The sequence below is a fragment of the Scyliorhinus torazame genome, chromosome 7 (genome assembly GCF_047496885.1).
Source record: "Scyliorhinus torazame isolate Kashiwa2021f chromosome 7, sScyTor2.1, whole genome shotgun sequence".
Classification (NCBI taxonomy): Eukaryota; Metazoa; Chordata; class Chondrichthyes; order Carcharhiniformes; family Scyliorhinidae; genus Scyliorhinus; species Scyliorhinus torazame.
Window position 1 is genome coordinate 135,137,032 of NC_092713.1, and position 18,975 is coordinate 135,156,006.

General features: G+C 45.3%; 2 protein-coding genes across 3 annotated transcripts in view; one reads left to right on the plus strand and one right to left on the minus strand.

The window, feature by feature from the left end:
* The window catches only part of mgst3a (microsomal glutathione S-transferase 3a), a 48,543-nt gene extending 44,063 nt beyond the window's left edge, over positions 1-4,480 (plus strand). The window contains exons 5-6 of the mRNA XM_072511528.1: positions 2,031-2,103; positions 4,246-4,480. Coding sequence (XP_072367629.1) covers positions 2,031-2,103; positions 4,246-4,364 — 192 coding nt within the window. The 3' untranslated portion in view covers positions 4,365-4,480. The remainder of the gene's footprint in view (positions 1-2,030; positions 2,104-4,245) is intronic.
* Positions 4,481-8,356: 3,876 nt separating this feature from the next.
* Positions 8,357-18,975, minus strand: part of LOC140426583 (4-trimethylaminobutyraldehyde dehydrogenase-like) — an 89,309-nt gene continuing 78,690 nt past the window's right edge. For both annotated transcript variants that reach the window (XM_072511526.1, XM_072511527.1), the window contains 5 exons: positions 16,923-17,111; positions 14,618-14,705; positions 12,063-12,204; positions 8,800-8,912; positions 8,357-8,715 (listed from right to left, as the gene is read on the minus strand). In XM_072511526.1, coding sequence (XP_072367627.1) covers positions 8,621-8,715; positions 8,800-8,912; positions 12,063-12,204; positions 14,618-14,705; positions 16,923-17,111 — 627 coding nt within the window. In that variant the 3' untranslated portion in view covers positions 8,357-8,620. The remainder of the gene's footprint in view (positions 8,716-8,799; positions 8,913-12,062; positions 12,205-14,617; positions 14,706-16,922; positions 17,112-18,975) is intronic.

The following is an 18,975-nucleotide window of genomic DNA, read 5'->3' on the forward strand; positions in this document are numbered from 1 at the left end:
TGTCTTGTGTGATTGCTGTCTCACGTTTTCCACCCTCTATTTAATGATCAGAGTATTGTTATAATTAGTCTTGCTGTAATTAATGCCAATATTTGTTCTTGGGGTTACTGTTAATTTTTGATACATGAGGTCCAATAAACGTATTTTCAAAAAATGTGCCCTAATTAATGTGACTGACTGCCTCGCTGGGTCGGCCATTGGGAAATCAACAATTCCTACTTGCTACCACACTAGGTTAGATCATGCCCTTTTATTTTAAATGCAAACTTAATACACTGCCAAATCTGGCTGGAAATGTCAATCTGTACATTGGAACTTTGAAAATATTGAAGAGTCAAGTTCCTTGAATTTATTGGCAGATGATTTATTTGATGTACCTTGGCTATTCATGGGGAGGGGTGGGGTGGGGGGGGGGAGAAGAGTGTCTCATTCAATCTCCTGGTTCGTGTCTGAATAGTTCATGTTTTTGGATGCTGCTCTGCAATGAGAACTATGTACAGCTGCATTCTTCATTATTTTGACTATTAAAGTCATCCAGTATTCAATTAAATTCTAACCGTCACTGTGGGCCATATTCAACAACGACTCTTAATTTACCGGTCCTTGGTTTGATTATTATCTGAATTCCACTAAGTTTAGCAACTATATCCACGTTTTCTTTAATGCATAGAAAAAGACAAATGTTATTCCTGTTAAATGTTTCTCTATTGATTTTTAGAATTGTCTGCTCCATCAAAATCTGAATAGTTCAGTAACCGTAACTACTTGTCATGTTGCAATCTTCTGAGAGAGTTCTGAGGAACAGAACTGTTTTGATAACACTCCAGTTAAAAGATGGCTGCTTCCAGTGTCTGACCTGTAAACCCTGCCACAAATCCAGGGTTGGGTAGGTCAAGTTGGGAGAATTATGCACTCTCCAGCTCATCACCTCCTGCATGCTCCTGAAGTTTCTTTTTGGTGCCTTCTCCATTCTTCTTTTGGTCAGTCACAAGCTCTATGCAGAAGGAGGCCATCGAGTCTGCACTGGCCCTCTGAAAGCCCTCTGAAAGCATCCTATCTCACCCACCCCCCCTAAACTTTGACACTTAGTGGCAATTTAGCATGGCCAATCCACCTAACCTGCACATCTGTGGACAGTGGGAGGAAACCGGAGAACCTGGTGGAAATCCACACAGGCACTGAGTATGTGCAAACTCCACCCAATCACCAAAGGCCAGAATTGAACCTGGGATGCCCTGAAAGTATTTCCACCGTCCTCCTAAAGGTTTCTGCTGTGATAAAAGTTGGTTGCTTGAAGAGTCTGGTGTCCATGTGAATGACGTGACTTGTCCAGCAGAGCTGGTTTTAGTAATTGGCTTTGATTCTGGGTATGTCCAGTTTGCTGTACATGCCATTGAATTTTGTGGATCTTGGATGGTACTCCAGTGCTTTATTGAGTGCAGTGTCCCATGTCTCCAAAAGCATATAGGAGCACTCAAAAACTGAGATGCAGTACATGGAGTTGAGAAAATGGGCTTTTCATTAAACAACCTGGGAAACAAATCCTCTGGCTACCCACTGCCATAGATATATCAATAGTGATGTAATGGGAGCATCCTTTTGACAAATGCAGACATAATAGTAACAACAAAATTCATCCTCACCTCACAGTAAGAGGACCTTGAGGGATCTGAAACCCAAGACTAAGGTCATGGGTTTACTGGGCAGCAATGATCACCATGCTCCTTTGTGCTTCAGAGACTTGGACAACCTATTTTCTTTGGTAATTGTAAATCCCAGTTAATGCTGTCAAGCCCCAGTGCACTTAAAAGCACAAATCGACAATACCACACGGCAAGTTCCACAAAGCAAAATTTGGCGAGGGCACCAGAACCATCTGCCATGGAATCTCCTCCATCCCCTTCAGAAGTCAGTACCTCAAATTACACTTCGGCATTGCAGCCTTTTTATTGTACAGCGCTGAATGATAGCCTTCATGTGTCCTCTTGTCTGTAAGTTCACTTTGAACTTATCTATGTTTTTGTTTTAAGCGACTGGTCAGTGCACTCGGAGGAATTTGGATAATTGGAAGACTTGCTTACGCACATGGTTATTACACTGGAGGTAGGTGCTTCAACCTAAATCTATATCAGACTTTCTGTATATTCCAATGTAGATAACCACCATTTGGGTTTAACATAGTCACTAGGAGCTTGGGGTGGTATTCCAACTACATTTGTTCACTGTCCATTTCGATTTTTTTCAAAATTACATTAAAATTCCTTAATTTGCCTCCTGAATTATCTTTGCATATAAAATTCCTTAAAATTTGCCTCCTGAATTATCTTTGCATATAAAATTCCTTAATTTGCCTCCTGAATTATCTTTGCATATAAAATTCCTTAATTTGCCTCCTGAATTATCTTTGCATATAATTTGTAGCAGTCACTCCTTGTAACTTAAAGAAACACTGCCACACCCACTAGCATAATGCTAGACAAATTCAAAAGGACATTGCAATGATATTACAATCAACACTAATTCATCTGTCATTTGAAAAACATTTGCCTAGATATTGGAATAATTTAACCCTCAATCAGGTGATTAGTCAAATCAGGAGTTCTGCAGGTTCCATAATGGCTGGTTGGGTTTCCCAGGCCTGGAGTAACTCTGGACCTGAAGGGAGGCCGGGAGGATTCTGGCGAGAAGGAAGTTACCTTGCTGCAATGCCTGTGAGCCAGGAGGAGTACATGTATACCCATTCCTCTATAGGAAGATTCCTGTGGTTGGGGGATTGCATCTTCACTGTGCCCACCCTCCTAAGAACCCAATTCAGCAGGTTCCTTACTTATACTTGCAGTGTGCTCTGGTGTACACTATTATCCCAACTGGAAGACTAGCTGATTGATCGGACTCTTAAGGGAAAATATGCAAGCTTTGGGGGTTTTCGTGTCTGACCCTCCTGCCTGTCATTGTGCTAGTGTCAAATTGAGCATCTAACGGTCATGAGAGTACCTTTATATTAAAAAAAAAAAAAAAAAAAAAAGTGTATACATCTGTAGTGAGAGTACCTTTTAATGGGTGTTTATTACTGCAGTGATGTCAGTGGATGGAGCTGGGCTGTCAGCTTTTTACCTTCGTTTTAGGCTGTTTGCTGCGGGGTGTTTTAGTTTTGTTTTCAGTGTTGGAGCTGAACCAGGCAGAGCAGGTTTACTGTTGATCTTGATCATTTGGTGAATTCAGAGTTATAAATGTTCTCAGTAGTGAATGTAAACCTAATGTGTTTCTTTGGTCTTCTGGATGTTGTTTGGGACGTTACTGAGGATTACTTAATGTTGTATTCTTTGGGAGTTGTATTTGAATTGATGGTTGCTAAGATGTTCACTGTTTTAAAAAGGTTAACTTGTTCATAGAATAAACATGGTTTTGCTTTTAAAAAAGACTTTTCCATTTCTGCTGTACCACACCTGTAGAGTGGGCCGTGTGCTCCCCGTACCACTATCTATTAAAAGTTGTGGGTCGGGTGAACTCATGATACGCTTTGGGGTTCTCTAAACCCGGGCTCATAACATAACCTAGATCTTGCCTTGCATAGTTGGAACACAACTATTCGCTTCAAACCTCAATCAGATCACTTAGTGTCTTGCTTTTTGTCCTGTACTTATCCAAGTTGAACATTTGCCAGTCTTAATCAATCTTCAGGAGGATCTTCAACATATCTTCCTAGATTGCACAATGAACCAGACATGACGCAACCTCTGTCCTAATATGTTGTAGTGTTCATTTTCTTTGTGGTGGTGGGGGGGATGCAGAAGAGTTGTCACCCCCTTTTAAAAGATTAGCTGAAATGCAAGTGTAGCAACTTTTGACCGCTTCAAGCCTTTTGAAGAAAATAATAATCTTTATTATTGCCACGTAGGCTTACATTACCACTTCAAATCCCCTAGTTGTCACACTCTGGCACCTGTTTGGGTACACAGACGGAGAATTCAGAATGTCCAATTCACCTAATGAGCACATCCTTCGGGGCTTGTGGGAGGAAACCAGGGCATCTGGACGAACCCACGCAGAACATGTAGTCTCCGCACAGACAGTGACCTAAACTGGAATCCAGCCTGGGACCCCTGGTGGTGTGAAGCAACAGTGCTAACCACTGTGCTACTGTGTTAGCATAGCTCCAGTTTAAACTACTTCAATTTTCAGTTAATGAATTGTTTTATAAGCATTCCCTTAAATCTTTGATTATATTTCCTTTCTTTTCTCTAGACCCTAAGAATAGAGTATATGGTGCGTTTGGTTCACTGGCTCTTCTGGCACTCATGGGGACTTCAACAGCATTTGGAATTTGCCAACTGGGATTGCATGGACATTGCTGCAAAGGTTAATTTATAACCTTGACAAACCCGACACTACAGCAGCAGCTTTATCTCTAATAGCAATCACCTGCTTCTGAAGTTTGTACACTGAACTTTTTTAATAAAATGAGAAGAAGGTTCTTGCAGATCGTAGTTTTATATGTTTAACTGTATCCAACGCATTACAAACTCCCTTTGTTTTTGACTAGGCTCCAAATCCATATGCAAGACTGCTGAATTGGTGCTAAAGAACGTTCTCCATCTTGGGGCAGTATTGGTCGGGCCCTCCGTGGCTCAAGCCATTCCCTTGGATAAAGCATCAACTTTGACCGTGCCCCTAACATAGTGCTGCCAAAATTGCCTCCATATCCCCAATTATTTCCCTGGGGCAAACAGGAGCAATTGCCAGCGCCCGCAACCCCTTACGAGCCTACCTCCAGCCTCACCCACAGTCTGTCTGTCCGGCTCCAAAGGCTGAACCATCAAGTCCGCTTTGACCTACCCACCAAGCTCTTAAATTAATTTAGAGCCAGGCCCAATTCCAAGCCACCTGCACTCCCGAAGTGGGAAGTTACCACCAGAAATGGCAACTTCCCAAACCAGCTCCCACCCTCAGACACCAAAAACACTCACTTCAAATTTAACATGTATAGCCTGAAAAGCCCCCAAATCTTTAAAACAGTCCCATTATATCCCCCACCGAAGAGCCCGGGTTGGAGCTATGCAACAGATCCTTTTCTTTTATCTCTCCCACCCCACCTTTGCCCCTCCCATTTATCCAAGAACCTCCACGCTATGGGTCAAGGGCTTTATCACCAGTGCAAACCAGAGGGGGACATAGATCAAGGAATGAGGCAGGAGTGGCCTAACAGAAATTTTGCATGTGTGCGCACCCACTCCTTTGGTTCCTTATACACCAAGCCCACACCACAAACTTGGGCCCAATCCCAAATCTCTCCATCACTGTGAATATTCCTGTCCAGCTGATCAAATTGCCTTCTCTGCATCCAGTGCCACCTCCAACAAACCCTGTCTGATCCTTCCCAGTCACCTTTGGCAGGTGCTCCTCCAACTAGTGCCAACTACATCAGGAAATCATCTGGCGCCAGTGCCATACCCATAGTGTCTCTTGCCACCCATGCCTCTTCCATCCCTGCCCTCTCCTACCTTCAGACACTCCAACCCATCCCAAAAGCTCCTTGAGGTCTGACTCATCCTCTGGAGGCTCCGACCTGTTCAACAGTCCATAAAACTCCTCGAATGCCTGGTTCACCTGCTCCATTGCCACCACCAACTCCCCCACCCCATTCTGAACAATCTTCTCAACCACCTGCCGGCGGAGCTGGCCTTCTCCCCATACTTGTACACAGCCCCCTTCAACTGCCGAATTGTCCAAATACTTTCAATCCACCCCAAATTTCCTTAACCAGGTGCTGTCGCTCCTCCCTGTTCACCTGAACCTTAAACAAGATGATCTCGCCCCTCATTACCACCTTCAACACTTCCCACACCACTGATGGTGAAACCCCTCCATTCCTATTAAAACCCACAATCCTCAATAGCCTTTCCCAAAGTTTGGACCTGACATCCAGCCAGAGCTCTGCACCAGCCCCTTCTTCAAGACCACATCCACCCAATGTGGAGTATGGTCCAAGATGACAGTTGCAGAATATTCTACTTTCCTCACCCCGGCCAACAGCGCCTTCCCCGGCCAACAGCGCCTTCCCCATAATAAAAATTAAGTCCTTGAATACACAATGTACTGGCGAAGGCCTGAGTACTCCCCATCTTACGGATGCAAAAACCTCCGCAGGCTTTCCTCCAACCCCCCTCTCTCCTGGGGGATCAGCAAACATTGCTTGAACCTACCTATCCACCTTTGGATTCAGCACTGTTTAAGTTTCTCCTTCACGAGGTGTACACACTAGCCAACACCACTTGCCTCTCCTCTAAAGCAACCATTGCTATAACACATCTGTCCACTGGTCAGCCACCAACTTCAGTCTGAAACCACTCTCTCTTTTACCCACGAATATCGCTATTTCCCCCCCCCCCCCCCCCCCCCACACACTTCATCAAAGCCCAAGTGGAACACCTGGCTCACCCACCCCTTCCGAAGCCTCACCTGGTGTCCTGGTCCTTGACCCTTAGATGGGTCTCTTGCAATACCACCACGCCGACTTTCCAACTCTTCACATGTGATAAAACTCTTGCCTGCTTCACCGGTCCTCCCAGCCCTTGCACATTCCATGCTACCAAACGGACCGTGGGATTTCACACATCCACACCCATCCTATCAGTCATAACTGCTACTCCCGGCCCCGTCCAGCAAGCAGTATCCAGCCCTACTCCTAGACGCTGTCAGCCACCTACTTTCCACCCTCCACTTCCCAGAAGCCCTCCAGCCACATCCCCTCAAAACCACTTCTCCCAGTATCGATTCCCATCCCCCTCACCATTCACACCTCCCAGGCCCATCAGAACCTGTCCATACAGGTTCCAAAGATTGTGGCCACTCTTTCTCTCTCCCCCTCTCCCGTTTGCTAGCGAGGTGGCAACTGCTAGAATCAATTAGGAAACCAACACAGGTCCCGTCCCCCCCCCCCTCCCCAAAACTCAATCCCTCAGACAAAAAAACCCCACCTCCCAAGCCCAACCTAGGAAAGAAAAAAGATAATGTCCAAACTCAATTCAGTCCCAGTTCTTCAGCCTTCACAAATGCCTCCGCCGTCTCAAAGTAGTCATCCCTCACCAGGTGGACCACCCCAAACCTCATGTTACTTTTGTACAATGCCGGCTTCGCCCGATCAAAGGCTGCTCGCCATCTCCGCCGTGAGATCCTGGTATATTTGAATGCCACTACCATCCCACCTCACCTTCACACACCTCATTATAGAATCCCTACAGTGCAGAAGGAGACCATTTGGCCCAGTGAGCATGCATCAGGCCTTGGAAAGAGCACCGTACTTAAGGCTTCACCTTATCCCTGTAATCCCACCCAATCTTTTGGACACTTAAAGGGGAATTTACCCATGGCCAATCCACCTAACTTGCATATCTTTGGACTGTGGGAGGAAAAACACACGGGGGAAAAGTGCAAACTCCACCCAAACAATCACCCAAGGCCGGAATTGAACCCAGTCCCTGGAGCTGAGGCAAGAGTGCTAACCACTGTGCCATTCAACACCTTTTCCTTCTATCACAGCTCTTTGTGGTTCATTTGCCTTTGGCCAGATCCACCAGTAAGCCCTATCCAGTTCGCAGAGAACAGGGGTCCTCCTCCTGCCCCAACAACTTGCCGAACATCTCTGCAAAATACTCCATCAGCTTCTGACCCTCGAATTCTGCCTTCAGACCTGCTCGCCAGGTCCTCCACTTTGGCACTCAGCCCTTTGTTATTCCCCACCACCCAGTGAGGTGAACTGGTCACTGTGCTGCAACAATGCCCCCCTCCTTGCTCCTCCATCAACAGCAGTGTGAAATTCTATAAGTTGGAAATAAAATTTTGTTTGAAATAACTGTTACAAAATGCATTCATGATAATGAACAGCATCATTTAATAAGGAGGAAAATCTCAGAACACCTAGTTTAAAAAGCAACATCTGAAGATGGTTAATCTTGCTTACTCAGAACTGAATCACCTCCCTGGTCTTAAATATTAAATTTGCTGCTAATTTAATTTTGTAAAATAACTTTCCACCAGTGGAAAGGCAGCAAGTTTTATGTCTGCTATTCCTCACTTTTCATATTCATTGACATGATTTTCTGCTCTTGTCCATGAACATTTAGAATAATGAATTTTACTCTATATGGAATGCAGATATAGAATTCTTTATGGGTATGACATTACCGTCCTCCTGAGCAAGAGGAAAACAAACTAACTGACGCTATAAGGACGTTCACCAGTTGAGATTTAAAATGTCCACGGATCCAAAAACATTTATCTTCACAAAGTTGTCATAGACTGTGCTTCAGTCAGACCTGGCTAAATGAGAGAGAATAAGTTACTGCTTTTAAAAGAATTAAAGACTGGTTTATAATTTTATTAAAACAAAACTATACAGTTGAACAGATAGGGGGAGAAAAAAAACCTCACTTCATACATTGGGTCCAAAAGCTTGAATGGCGAGTGAAACTTCACACCTTATACTAATTGCAGAATCAGCACAATTACAGTTTGGAAATTTTAAAGAAGAAAAAATAGCTTTCACTCCTTGTTATATGGGGTTATAAACTAACCTGAAACAACATTAAATTCAGGCACCAACAGATAATATTGTTGCAGTTTAGAAAGAACATTGTGGATCTCCCATTTCCACGTAAACGCTTTTTAGTTGTGTGTAATATTCAGTTGTCGCTATTCCATTCTCTTTTCCAAATCCTGTAACAATTGAACAGGGATTACTTTTCAGTTAAATGAAACACTTAATCTCAATTTTTCCAGAAAAATATAATTGATAGCTACCTGACATTTTATACCCTCCAAACGGTATCTCAACTGGGGAGACATTGTAGTTGTTTATAAAACACGTCCCTGCTTCAAGAGCCGCTGCCATCCGATGCGCTCGAGTCACATCTCTGAAAAACACACATTACCCACTGCAAAACAATCCACTTTTACATCGCTACTAATCATCAGGATACAAGTTCGACTCGAGTTTGAACAGCTCATTCACAGATGCATAAACTGAACAGCACAGGCACAGCACCAAGTGAATTTGTTGATCACCATCATTAAACAACTACCTCAGTCGTTCGAACTGGACTATATAAACTATCTCTCACCCAATCATATTGATAAGCACAGTATTACTCCTACATTCTGTGCTACGTGATATTTCATTCGCATTCCTGTTTCGCTATGTGAAGAATTGGCTCTTCTGGTCATTCAATATGCTTAACCTTCTCAAGGGTCAAGTATTCCAACAGGTCCCCCGCCACGCCAGGGCACAGGGTGGAGAGGCTGCTCTCCATCCCAGCAGGATCCGCCTTCAGGCGATCAACGAGGCGAAGGCTATGATATCTGCCTCCGCTCCCGTTTCCAACCCTGGCTGGTCCGACACCCAGAATATGGCTTCCCGGGGGACCGGGTCCAGTTTCATGTGCACCACTTTAAAAATTATCTTAAAAACCTCCTTCCAGTAATCCTGTAGCTTGGGACAGCACCCACCCCCCCCCCGCCGGCAACGTTCACACACATCTTCTACTCCTTCGAAGAATTGGCTCATCCTCGCCCTCGTGAGGTGTGCTCTGTATACCACCTTCAGCTGTATCAGCCCCAACCTCGCGCACGAGGTGGAGGCATTCACTCTCTGGAGCACCTCACACCAGAACCCCTCCTCCATATTCTCTCCCAACTCTTCCTCCCACTTTGCTTTGATCCCTTCCAGCGGTGCCTTCTCCTCCTCCAAAATAGCTCCGTAGACTGCTGACACAACCTCCTTCTCCAGTCCCCGTCGTCAGCACCTCCTCCAGCAATGTGGAGGTCGGCTCCTCCAGGAAGTTCTGTATCTCCTTTCTCGCAAAATCTCGAACCTGCATGTATCTAAACATTTCCCCCTGCTCCAGTCCATACTTCGCTTCCAGCTCCTTCAATCCTGCAAACCGACCCCGAAGAAACAAATCTTTGAGTGTCTTAATCCCCTTCTCCTCCCATTTCCAAAAATTTCCATCCCACCTCCCTGGCTCAAATCTGTGGTTCCCCCCAGTCGGCATTTCCCTTGACCCTGCCCCCAACCCGAAGTGCTGGCGAAACTGCCTCCAAATTCTCAATGAAGCTATTATTACCGGACTCGGAGTACTTCCCCGGGTATCAGGAGTGGCGCTGTTGCTAGAGCTTTCAATCCTGACCCCCTGCACAAACTCTCCTCCATTCTGACCCACTGGGAATCAACCCCTCTGACCCAGCTCCGCATCTTCTCCACATTCGTAATACATCAGGTTCGGAAGACCCAAACCCCCTGCCTGCCTTCCCCTCTGGAGTAGCACCTTTCTAACTCTGGCCACCTTCCCTCGCCATATGAACGACGTAATCCTTCCCTCAATCTCTCTGAACAAAGCCTTTGGCAGGAAAATCGGCAGGCATTGAAAAATAAACAGAAATCGTGGCAACACGTTCATTTTAACCACCTGTACCTGACCCACCAGGGACAGAGGGAGACCATCCCACCTTGCCAGATCCGCTTTCACTCTCCCCACCAAACTAGAAATGTTGTACCTGTGGAGCGCCCCCCCGCCCCCGGGCAACCTGCACCCCCAGGTACCTAAAGTGAGTCCCTGCCCTACGGAATGGCAGCCCCCCCACCCCTGCCCCCGCCCCTGGCTGAGACACCACAAAATACTCACTTGTCTAGATTTAGTTTTTATCCAGAGAAAGATCCAAACACTCGAAGCAGCTCCAATATTCCCCCTATCGACACACTCGGTTCCGACACGTATAACAGCAAGTCATCGGCATATAAGGACTCCTTATGCTCTATCCCACCCCCGCACTATTCCTTTCCATACCCCCGAACTTCTTAATGTGATGGCCAACGGCTCAATCGTGAGTGCAAACAGCAGGGGGGACATAGGACAACCCAGCCTCGTCCCACGGTGGAGAGAAAAGTATCTCGAGCTGATGTTGTTTCCCCTCGGCTCCTTATATAGTAGCTTTACCCAGTTCACAAATCTTGGTCCAATTGCAAACCGCTCCAGAACTGCCATCAAGTACCCCCATTCTACCCGGTCGAATGCCTTCTCAGTGTCCAATGCCACAACCACCTCTGTTTCCTTCCTCTCTGCCGGTGCCATAACAACGTTCAATACCCTTCTAACGTTTGAAAAGAGCTGCCTTCCTCTCACGAACCCGTCTGATCTTCACCCATCACCTTCGGGAGGCACTCCTCCAGCCTACCCGCCAGTACCTTCGCCAATATTTTTGCGTCCACATTCAGATGTGATATGGGCCTATACGATCCACACTCCGTCGGATCCTTATCTTTTTTTAGCAACAGGGAGATTGATGCCTGCCCCAAGGTTTGTGGCAACACCCCCTTCTCTATTGCCTCTTCAAACATCCCCACCATCAGGGGTGCCAGCTTATCCTTGAAGTTTTTATAATATTCCACCGGAAACCCTGCCACCTTCCCCGACTGCATCCTCCCAATCGCATCCTTTATCTCCTGCTCCCCTATCGCTACAATTAACTTTATTTTAAGAATGATATTGTACAGCAAAGCTGGACAGAAAACTATGTAAAGTGGCCACAAGAATTAAAATATCTACAAGTATGGAGCACGATAAGCGTGCCTCCATCAAACAGCAACAGAACCACAACGTGTTATTTTGCTGGAATAAATGATACTAAGAGCACTTCAAGCACCGGCATTGATTTTCTAGACCCACTTCTCTCCTAAAGGCATTACCTCTTCACTGGGATAAAACTGCACATGCCTCAAACAGCTCTGGCAGACAGAATGTTGTGTGTAAAATTCCAGATACGAGTGTCTGAAGGTTATTCTATTGAAACTGCCCAAGAGTCTCGCCTGACCTTGTCAGAAGGCATCCTGTGGTGGGGAAGATACAAAATTGCAACTTTCCCCTTCCTAACCCAGGGACGTGGGTCTGTAATACCATCGCTATTAACTGCATCTAACTAGGTCCACATTACAGAAAGAGCAGGTAAGCCACCGCCACTATTTATTAAATAAACAATCTAGCATTAGGAAAATGCGAGGTGCACAGTACCTGGTGAACACGCCAGCTGCCAGACCAAGATTGGTGTTATTTGCTCTCTCGATGACCTCATCCTCAGTATCGAATGCCAACACTGACATCACAGGTCCAAATATCTCCTCCTTAACACAGGTCATCTCATCTTTGCAATTCCCTGCCCAGACACAGATCATTACTTGTAGATGCCACAGATTCAAAGCCAGCATGTAACAGGAAATGAAGCATTTAACTCCCCCAATGTTCAAGCATCAGGCACTCATCGCCTATGTATGAGAATTAGTGCACAGTTAATTCATAACACAGCACTTTAAAGTGGGGGCTGGTTCAGCACAGTTGACTAGACAGCTGGTTCATGATGCAGAGTGAGGCCAGCAGCAAGGATTCAATTCCCGTACTGGCAGAGGTTATTCATGAAGGCCCGCCTTCTTTAACCTGACCACCAGCCAGTTCTCCCCCTCAAGAGAGGAAAGCAGCCTATGGTCATCTGAGACTACAGTGACCTTTACTTCAAAGTATTAAATCACTGTACTCGGCAGAAATGTGGATCAATCCTCTGTACCCTTTTATCAAAATTGTGGCACTGGGATTTTTAATTTTAATTAAAGCCATTTAATTTTTTTGTCCTTTAGTTTGCAAGTGTTTAGAGGCCTCCATGACTAATTTCTAGTAATGGATTTGTGAAAAGGAAGACGGGCAGCACGGTAGCACAGTGGTTAGCACAATTGCTTCACAACTTCAGGGTCCCAGGTTCGGTTCCAGGCTTCGGTCACTGTCTGTGCGGAGTCTGCACATTCTCCCCGTGTGCTCGTGGGTTTCCTCCGGGTGCTCCGGTTTCCTCCCACAGTCCAAAGATGTGCAGGTTAGGTGGATTGACCATGCTAAATTGCCCCTAGTGTCCAAAATTGCCCTTAGTGTTGGGTGGGGTTACTGGGTTATGGGGATAGGGTGAAGGTGTGGGCTTGGGTAGGGTGCTGTTTTCAAGAGCTGGTGCAGACTCGATGGGCTGAATGGCCTCCTTCTGCACTGTAAATTCTATGTAAGACAGACTTGCATTTCTTTTAGGACATCCCAAAACACTTTACTGTCAATAAAGTACTTCCAAAGTATAGTCACTGTTGTCATTTAGGAACCAGCTAATCAGTGCACAGCAAGATTCCGCAAACCTCAAGGTGATAATGACCAGATTAATTTTCATTTTAGTTGAGAGCTAATGTTGGCCAGATATCAGGGGGTGCTCCCCTGCTCCTCTGCAAAATAGTGCTGATCGTGGCACCTCAGATAGCCCAGTGCAGTACTGAGGGAACACGGTGCTATCAGACTAAATTTCTCCCTGCATGGAGACTTGAACAGTAAATATTCACCATGATGGAGAAGGTTTAAATGACAGCCAACCTGTTTATGAATTATTTATAGAATTAAGACCTAATGAAATAAATTAATACATTTATTATCTGGGCAGACCCATTATAAGTAGTGCCTGACTCCTCAGGAGCATCCAGATAGGAAATGCATTGTTATCTTAAAGTTGGTACTTGTGTAGCGCACAATGACTTACGCGAGACAAGAAGCGATGAAGTCTATCTAGGCTTTATTAAGCGAGACTTGTCCCCAGCAGCTCAGCAACAGAATGAGGCTGCGGGGAGAAGCTCGAGCTCTTATACTCCGCCTTCAGGGTGGAGCCAGAAGTCGGCAGATCCAACCAGGACCTGGGACCTATCAGCCAATAGCCTCTCGGCTTCACAGGTACCACATTACCCCTAATACATACCACCACAACTTGTGACACAAAATTTATTTTCACATAAATGCCTCGAGGTCGACTCAACATCACCTTTTCAAAGGCAACGAAGGATGAGCAATAACCATGACCTTGCCATCAACACCTATAATTCAAAGCGTTTCCAGGTCGCTACGGTGAGGTTGCCAAAGTGAGAATTTATGCAAAACGTTAATCCAAAGATTCTGATTAAAAAGGACTCATTTTGAAACTCCAAGTTAACAGTCTCAGAAAATGGTCAAAAGCAACAGAGCATCAAGCGATGGATGTATTGCTGTTTCAATTGTATTAATCAGTTTGTGTAGATTTATTTCTTGTAATAGGAACCAAGTCGTGACTGATCCTGAAAAACATGGTCTGGCAATGTGGCATTTTCTACCCTAGGTATCCGGAATCGGAATCATGCCTTACATCCTGATGGCTCAAGTGAGAACACAGTAGTTGGTTTAACCTGAAGTGTTCTACATCCCACTTACCACTAAGTTGGAGACAACGGCCGACTGATGGAAGCTGCTTTTTGTAGCGAGCACCAGTAAAGATTGTTGGGAATCAGGCCAACTACAACACTAATGTTCTAAATATATCATATCCTTGGAAGGCAAGTCATTTAATTTGCATTTAATGGCTGAACAATTACTTCACATGCATTTATAGTGCAATGAGAAGGTGTCAGAGATCACACCGCATCACTTTACACCAATCAAGATCTAATATTTTAAACAAAATGATCTTCGGTATCAAGTCTATTCTAATGACTTTGATCTATTAATTGTAGCATTGAGCAACACACCTAGAACACAGGGATTCATGAAATATCCATCTTTCAGATTTGGATCATCAGGAACAAACCGATCTCCGCCACACAGAACAGCTGCACCCTGTAAACAAGGATCAGGATTACAAATCTCATAGCAGCTACGAGCATTCCAATGCAATGGCAAGTACCTGGACTTGCACAGCACTACTCACATGCAGGAAGATGTCGCAGTGTGTTCACACTATTGTGGAAATGGATAAACTGCACACTGAACACAGGAAGGGACTAGTGTGGGGGAATCAAAGATACGGGCACAGGACGGTTTTTAAAGACAGCAAGTTGGAAGGAAGCAAGCAGTAAATTCCAGAGGGTAGGATCATAATACGCGAAATAATTTTTGCCGAGAGGGGAATAAAGTGATTGGAGACGGGTCCAGTATTCGATGGACAGAGTACAACAATGTAAAGCAAAGGAGATCCCCAAAGTAGGTTGGGGTGAAGGCATGCATAAATTTGAAAGCAGGTACAAGAATTATGAAATTGGCAGGCAAGTCAGTGAAGCTCAGACTAAGACAGGATCATGGGAATGTTGAACGGAGTGTAAGTGAGCACATGAAATTTGGCAAAGTAAATGAATTGAAGCGCAATGCAGAAGACAACTGGAAGGGCAATAGAGAAATTGAGCTTTGATACTACAAAAGAATGACTAGGGCTCTGGAGTGAGGCTGAGACTCAGGAGGTGCAACTATGTTGAGGAGAGAGAAAGCAGCTTGCAAGCTGAATGGACCTAGGGTGGGGAAGAGAGCTGAACTAACAAGTCAAGTAGGACTTGCAAGATTCTAGGTTTTCTGCTGCAGTCGAGGCCTCTCTTGGAGAGGCTGGCCTCAGTTTTGCCGACATTAATCTGACACTTGCAGTTTTCATTTTCCAGTTAGCATAAACTACGGAATGTTCATTATCACCAATCAGTGGCAAATATCTTTGTAGAAGCTCCATCATCCTTTTGACATCTAACAGACGAGATGCAAGCTTTGTATTACTTCTTACTCTATTGTGACTTGAATATTTTTTATTCTGGTTAATCAAATCAGTCGCTGTGCACAAAGATCACTGACTGGCAGAATCAAACAAGCTTCACTTAGACCAGCATTGGATCCAATCAAGCATATCAGGTTAGACTGTCTAGCTGCAATTCCAGTTCCGGAGTGCAACAATGCATAGATTTCCTTTCCCAGCAGATGAAATATAAATGTTTATAGGCACCACTGCCCAAGTTGCCCAAACATTTAAATTAACCCATAATGTGCTAGGAAACTCCATAGGCATCCAATGCAGTGCTTACACTAAAACAGTGCAAGGCATTAGAAACATAGAAAAAAGGAGCAGAAGGAGGCAATTTGGCCCTTTGAGCCATTCATTATCATGGGTGATCATCCAGCCCAATAGCCTGATCCCACTTCTCTCCCCCCCCCACCCCCCCACCACCCCATATGCTTTGATCCCCTTCTCTCCAAGTACTATATTTTTTTCTGAATACATTTAGAGTACAAAACTCATTTTTTCCAATTAAGGGGCAATTCAGCTTTGCCATTCCACCTACCCTGCACATTTAGGTTGTGGGGGCGAACCCTTGCAAACACGGGAAGAATGTGCAAACTCCACATGGACGGTGACCCAGGGCTGGGATTGAATCTGGGATCTCGGCTGCGCGAGGCAGCAGTGCTGACCACTGTGCCACCATGCTGCCCTCCAATTACTATATCTAACTGCTTCTTGAAACATAAAATGTTTTAGCCTCATCTACATTCTGTGGTAACAAATTCCACAGGCTGACCATTCGCTGGGTGAAGAAATTTCTCCTCATCGCTGTCCTAAATGGTCTATCCCGTATCCTCAGACTGTGACCCCAGATTCTGGACACCCCCACCAGTGGGAATATCCTTCATGTATCTACCCGGTCTAGTCCTGTTAGAATTTTATGGGCTTCTATGTGATCCCCCCTCATTGTTCCAAACTCCAGCGAATACAATCCTAACCGACTCAATCTTTTCTCATACAACAGTCCCGCTATCCCAGGAATCAGGGAGTAAACCTTGCTGCACCCCCTCTATAACAAGAACATTCTTCATCAGATATGAAGACCAAAACTGCACACAATATTCCAGGTGGGGCCTCACCAGGGCCCTGAATAATTGCAGCAAGTCATCCCCACTCCTGTACTCAAATTCTCAGTAGTTTCACTGCCTCAGATTAGACCACTGACTATGTTACAAACAACATACATGGCTAATGAGGATAATTAGTGCAGCAAACTTAGAACAACCAAAATGTTGGAGTACCTGCTCCTTAGCCTGCTTTACATAGGACAGAACTCGGTCAAGGTGTGGACGATTGATGAGACCGCCCATTTGAGTATCTTCAAGTAGTGGATCTCCAATTTTTATTGCTTTTGTCTTTGCCACCACTTTTTCCACAAACTTTGACAATATGTCGTTGTGTACAAACACTCTGGTGCCATTGCTGCACACCTGAAATGAAAAATAAAAACGGTACATTCACATAAATATTTACCCCAATAATAATTAAATAGCAAACAAAATTGTATCCACATTACGCGTCAGCTTTGGTTCAGTGGTAGCATTCTCGTCTCGGAGGCAGAAGATCATGATTTTAAAACTCACTACAGGAGCGGAGTTCATACCAGTGATAACCAGATTGAGCACAGAAGCTTCCGGGGATGTGAGAGTGAGAATGTAAATAAAAAAAGCAAAGAGAGAGTATGTGAAGAGAACGGCAGCCAACGTAAAAGTGAATCAACAAGTCTTCTCCAGGCATATAAATAGTAAGAGGGTGATAAGAGGAGGAGTAAGATCATTTAGGGATCAAAAAGGGGATCCATGCATGAAGGCAAAGAGCATGACGTAATACTACTACAGCATAATAATAATAATAATAATAGCTTATTGTCACAAGTAGGCTTCAATGAAGTTACTGTGAAAAGCCCCTAGTCACCACATTCCGGCGCCTGTTCGGGGAGGCTGGTATGGGAATTGAACCCGCGCTGCTGGCCTTGTTCTGCATTACAAGCGAGGTATCTAGCCCACTGTGCTAAACCAGCCCCTAATAAATACTTGCATATGCCTTTGCCAAGGAAGAAGATGCTGACAAAGTTGTGAAACTGGAGATAGTTGGCACAATGACTGGGCTAAAAATTGATAGAGGTATTAGATAGACTGGCTGTACTTAAAAGTTGATACGTTACCAGGACCAGATGAAATACATCTGAGCATACCAAGAAAAGTAAGGGTGGAAATTGCAGAGGCATTGGTCCTAATCTTCTAATCTCCTTAGATACAAGGATGGAGAATTGCATGTTACAACCTTGTTCAAAAGGGGCACAAGGATAAACTCAGTAATTACAGGCCAATCAATTTAATATTAGCAGTGGAAAGCTTTTAGGGATGATAATCTGGTAAAGAATTTCAGTCACTTGGATAAATGTGGATTTATTAAGGAAAGCCTGCATGGGACTTCCGATGGTGGCCATGGAGTGAGTGGTCGCACATTTGGCGGCTGCCGCTCAAGGTGGAATTGCTTGGTCGTTTTTCACTCGACGTTAAGGGGTGTTTGCTGATGTGAGGTGCATGAGCAGTGAGGAATAGAAGTGCTCCATCGACGGGGCCGGTTTATGGCTTACCAGACGAGGTGTTACGAGTAAGAGGCAGCAGCCTGGCCGAGAGGTTATTCGAGGTGTGACAGAGGAAAAGATTATCATAGAATTTACAGTGCTGAAGGAGGCCATTCGGCCCATCGGGTCTGCACCAGCTCTTGGAAAGAGCACCCTACTCAAGGTCAACACCTCCACCCTATCCCCACAACCCAGTAACCCCACCCAACACCAAGGCAATTTTGGATCTAAGGGCAATTTATCATGGCCAATCCACCTAACCTGCACATCTTTGGACTGTGGGAGGAAACCGGAGCACCCGGAGGAAACCCACGCACACACGGGGAGGATGCGCAGACTCCGCACAGACAGTGACCCAAGCCGGAATCGAACCTGGGACCCTGGAGCTGTGAAGCAATTGTGCTATCCACAAGGCTACCGTGCTGCCCGAAGATGGCGAAGGGTTCTGGGATGGTGTTCTCGCCCTGTGGTCTACTGACCAACTGGTGGACCTTCTGAACACCAAGCTCCAGCAGCAGAAGCAGGAGGTATCAGAGGACCTAGCGAAGGTGGTAGAGCTGCTTCGGATGACTATTGAGAGAGTGGAGCAGAGGGTGGAGGCGCAGGGTCTGCCATTCCAGAAGGTGGAGGAGGCTGTGGGTGAGCATGAGGACCAGCTGGCCTCATTGGAGGCAGAGATGGTGTTCGTGGTGGAGAGCCAGAAG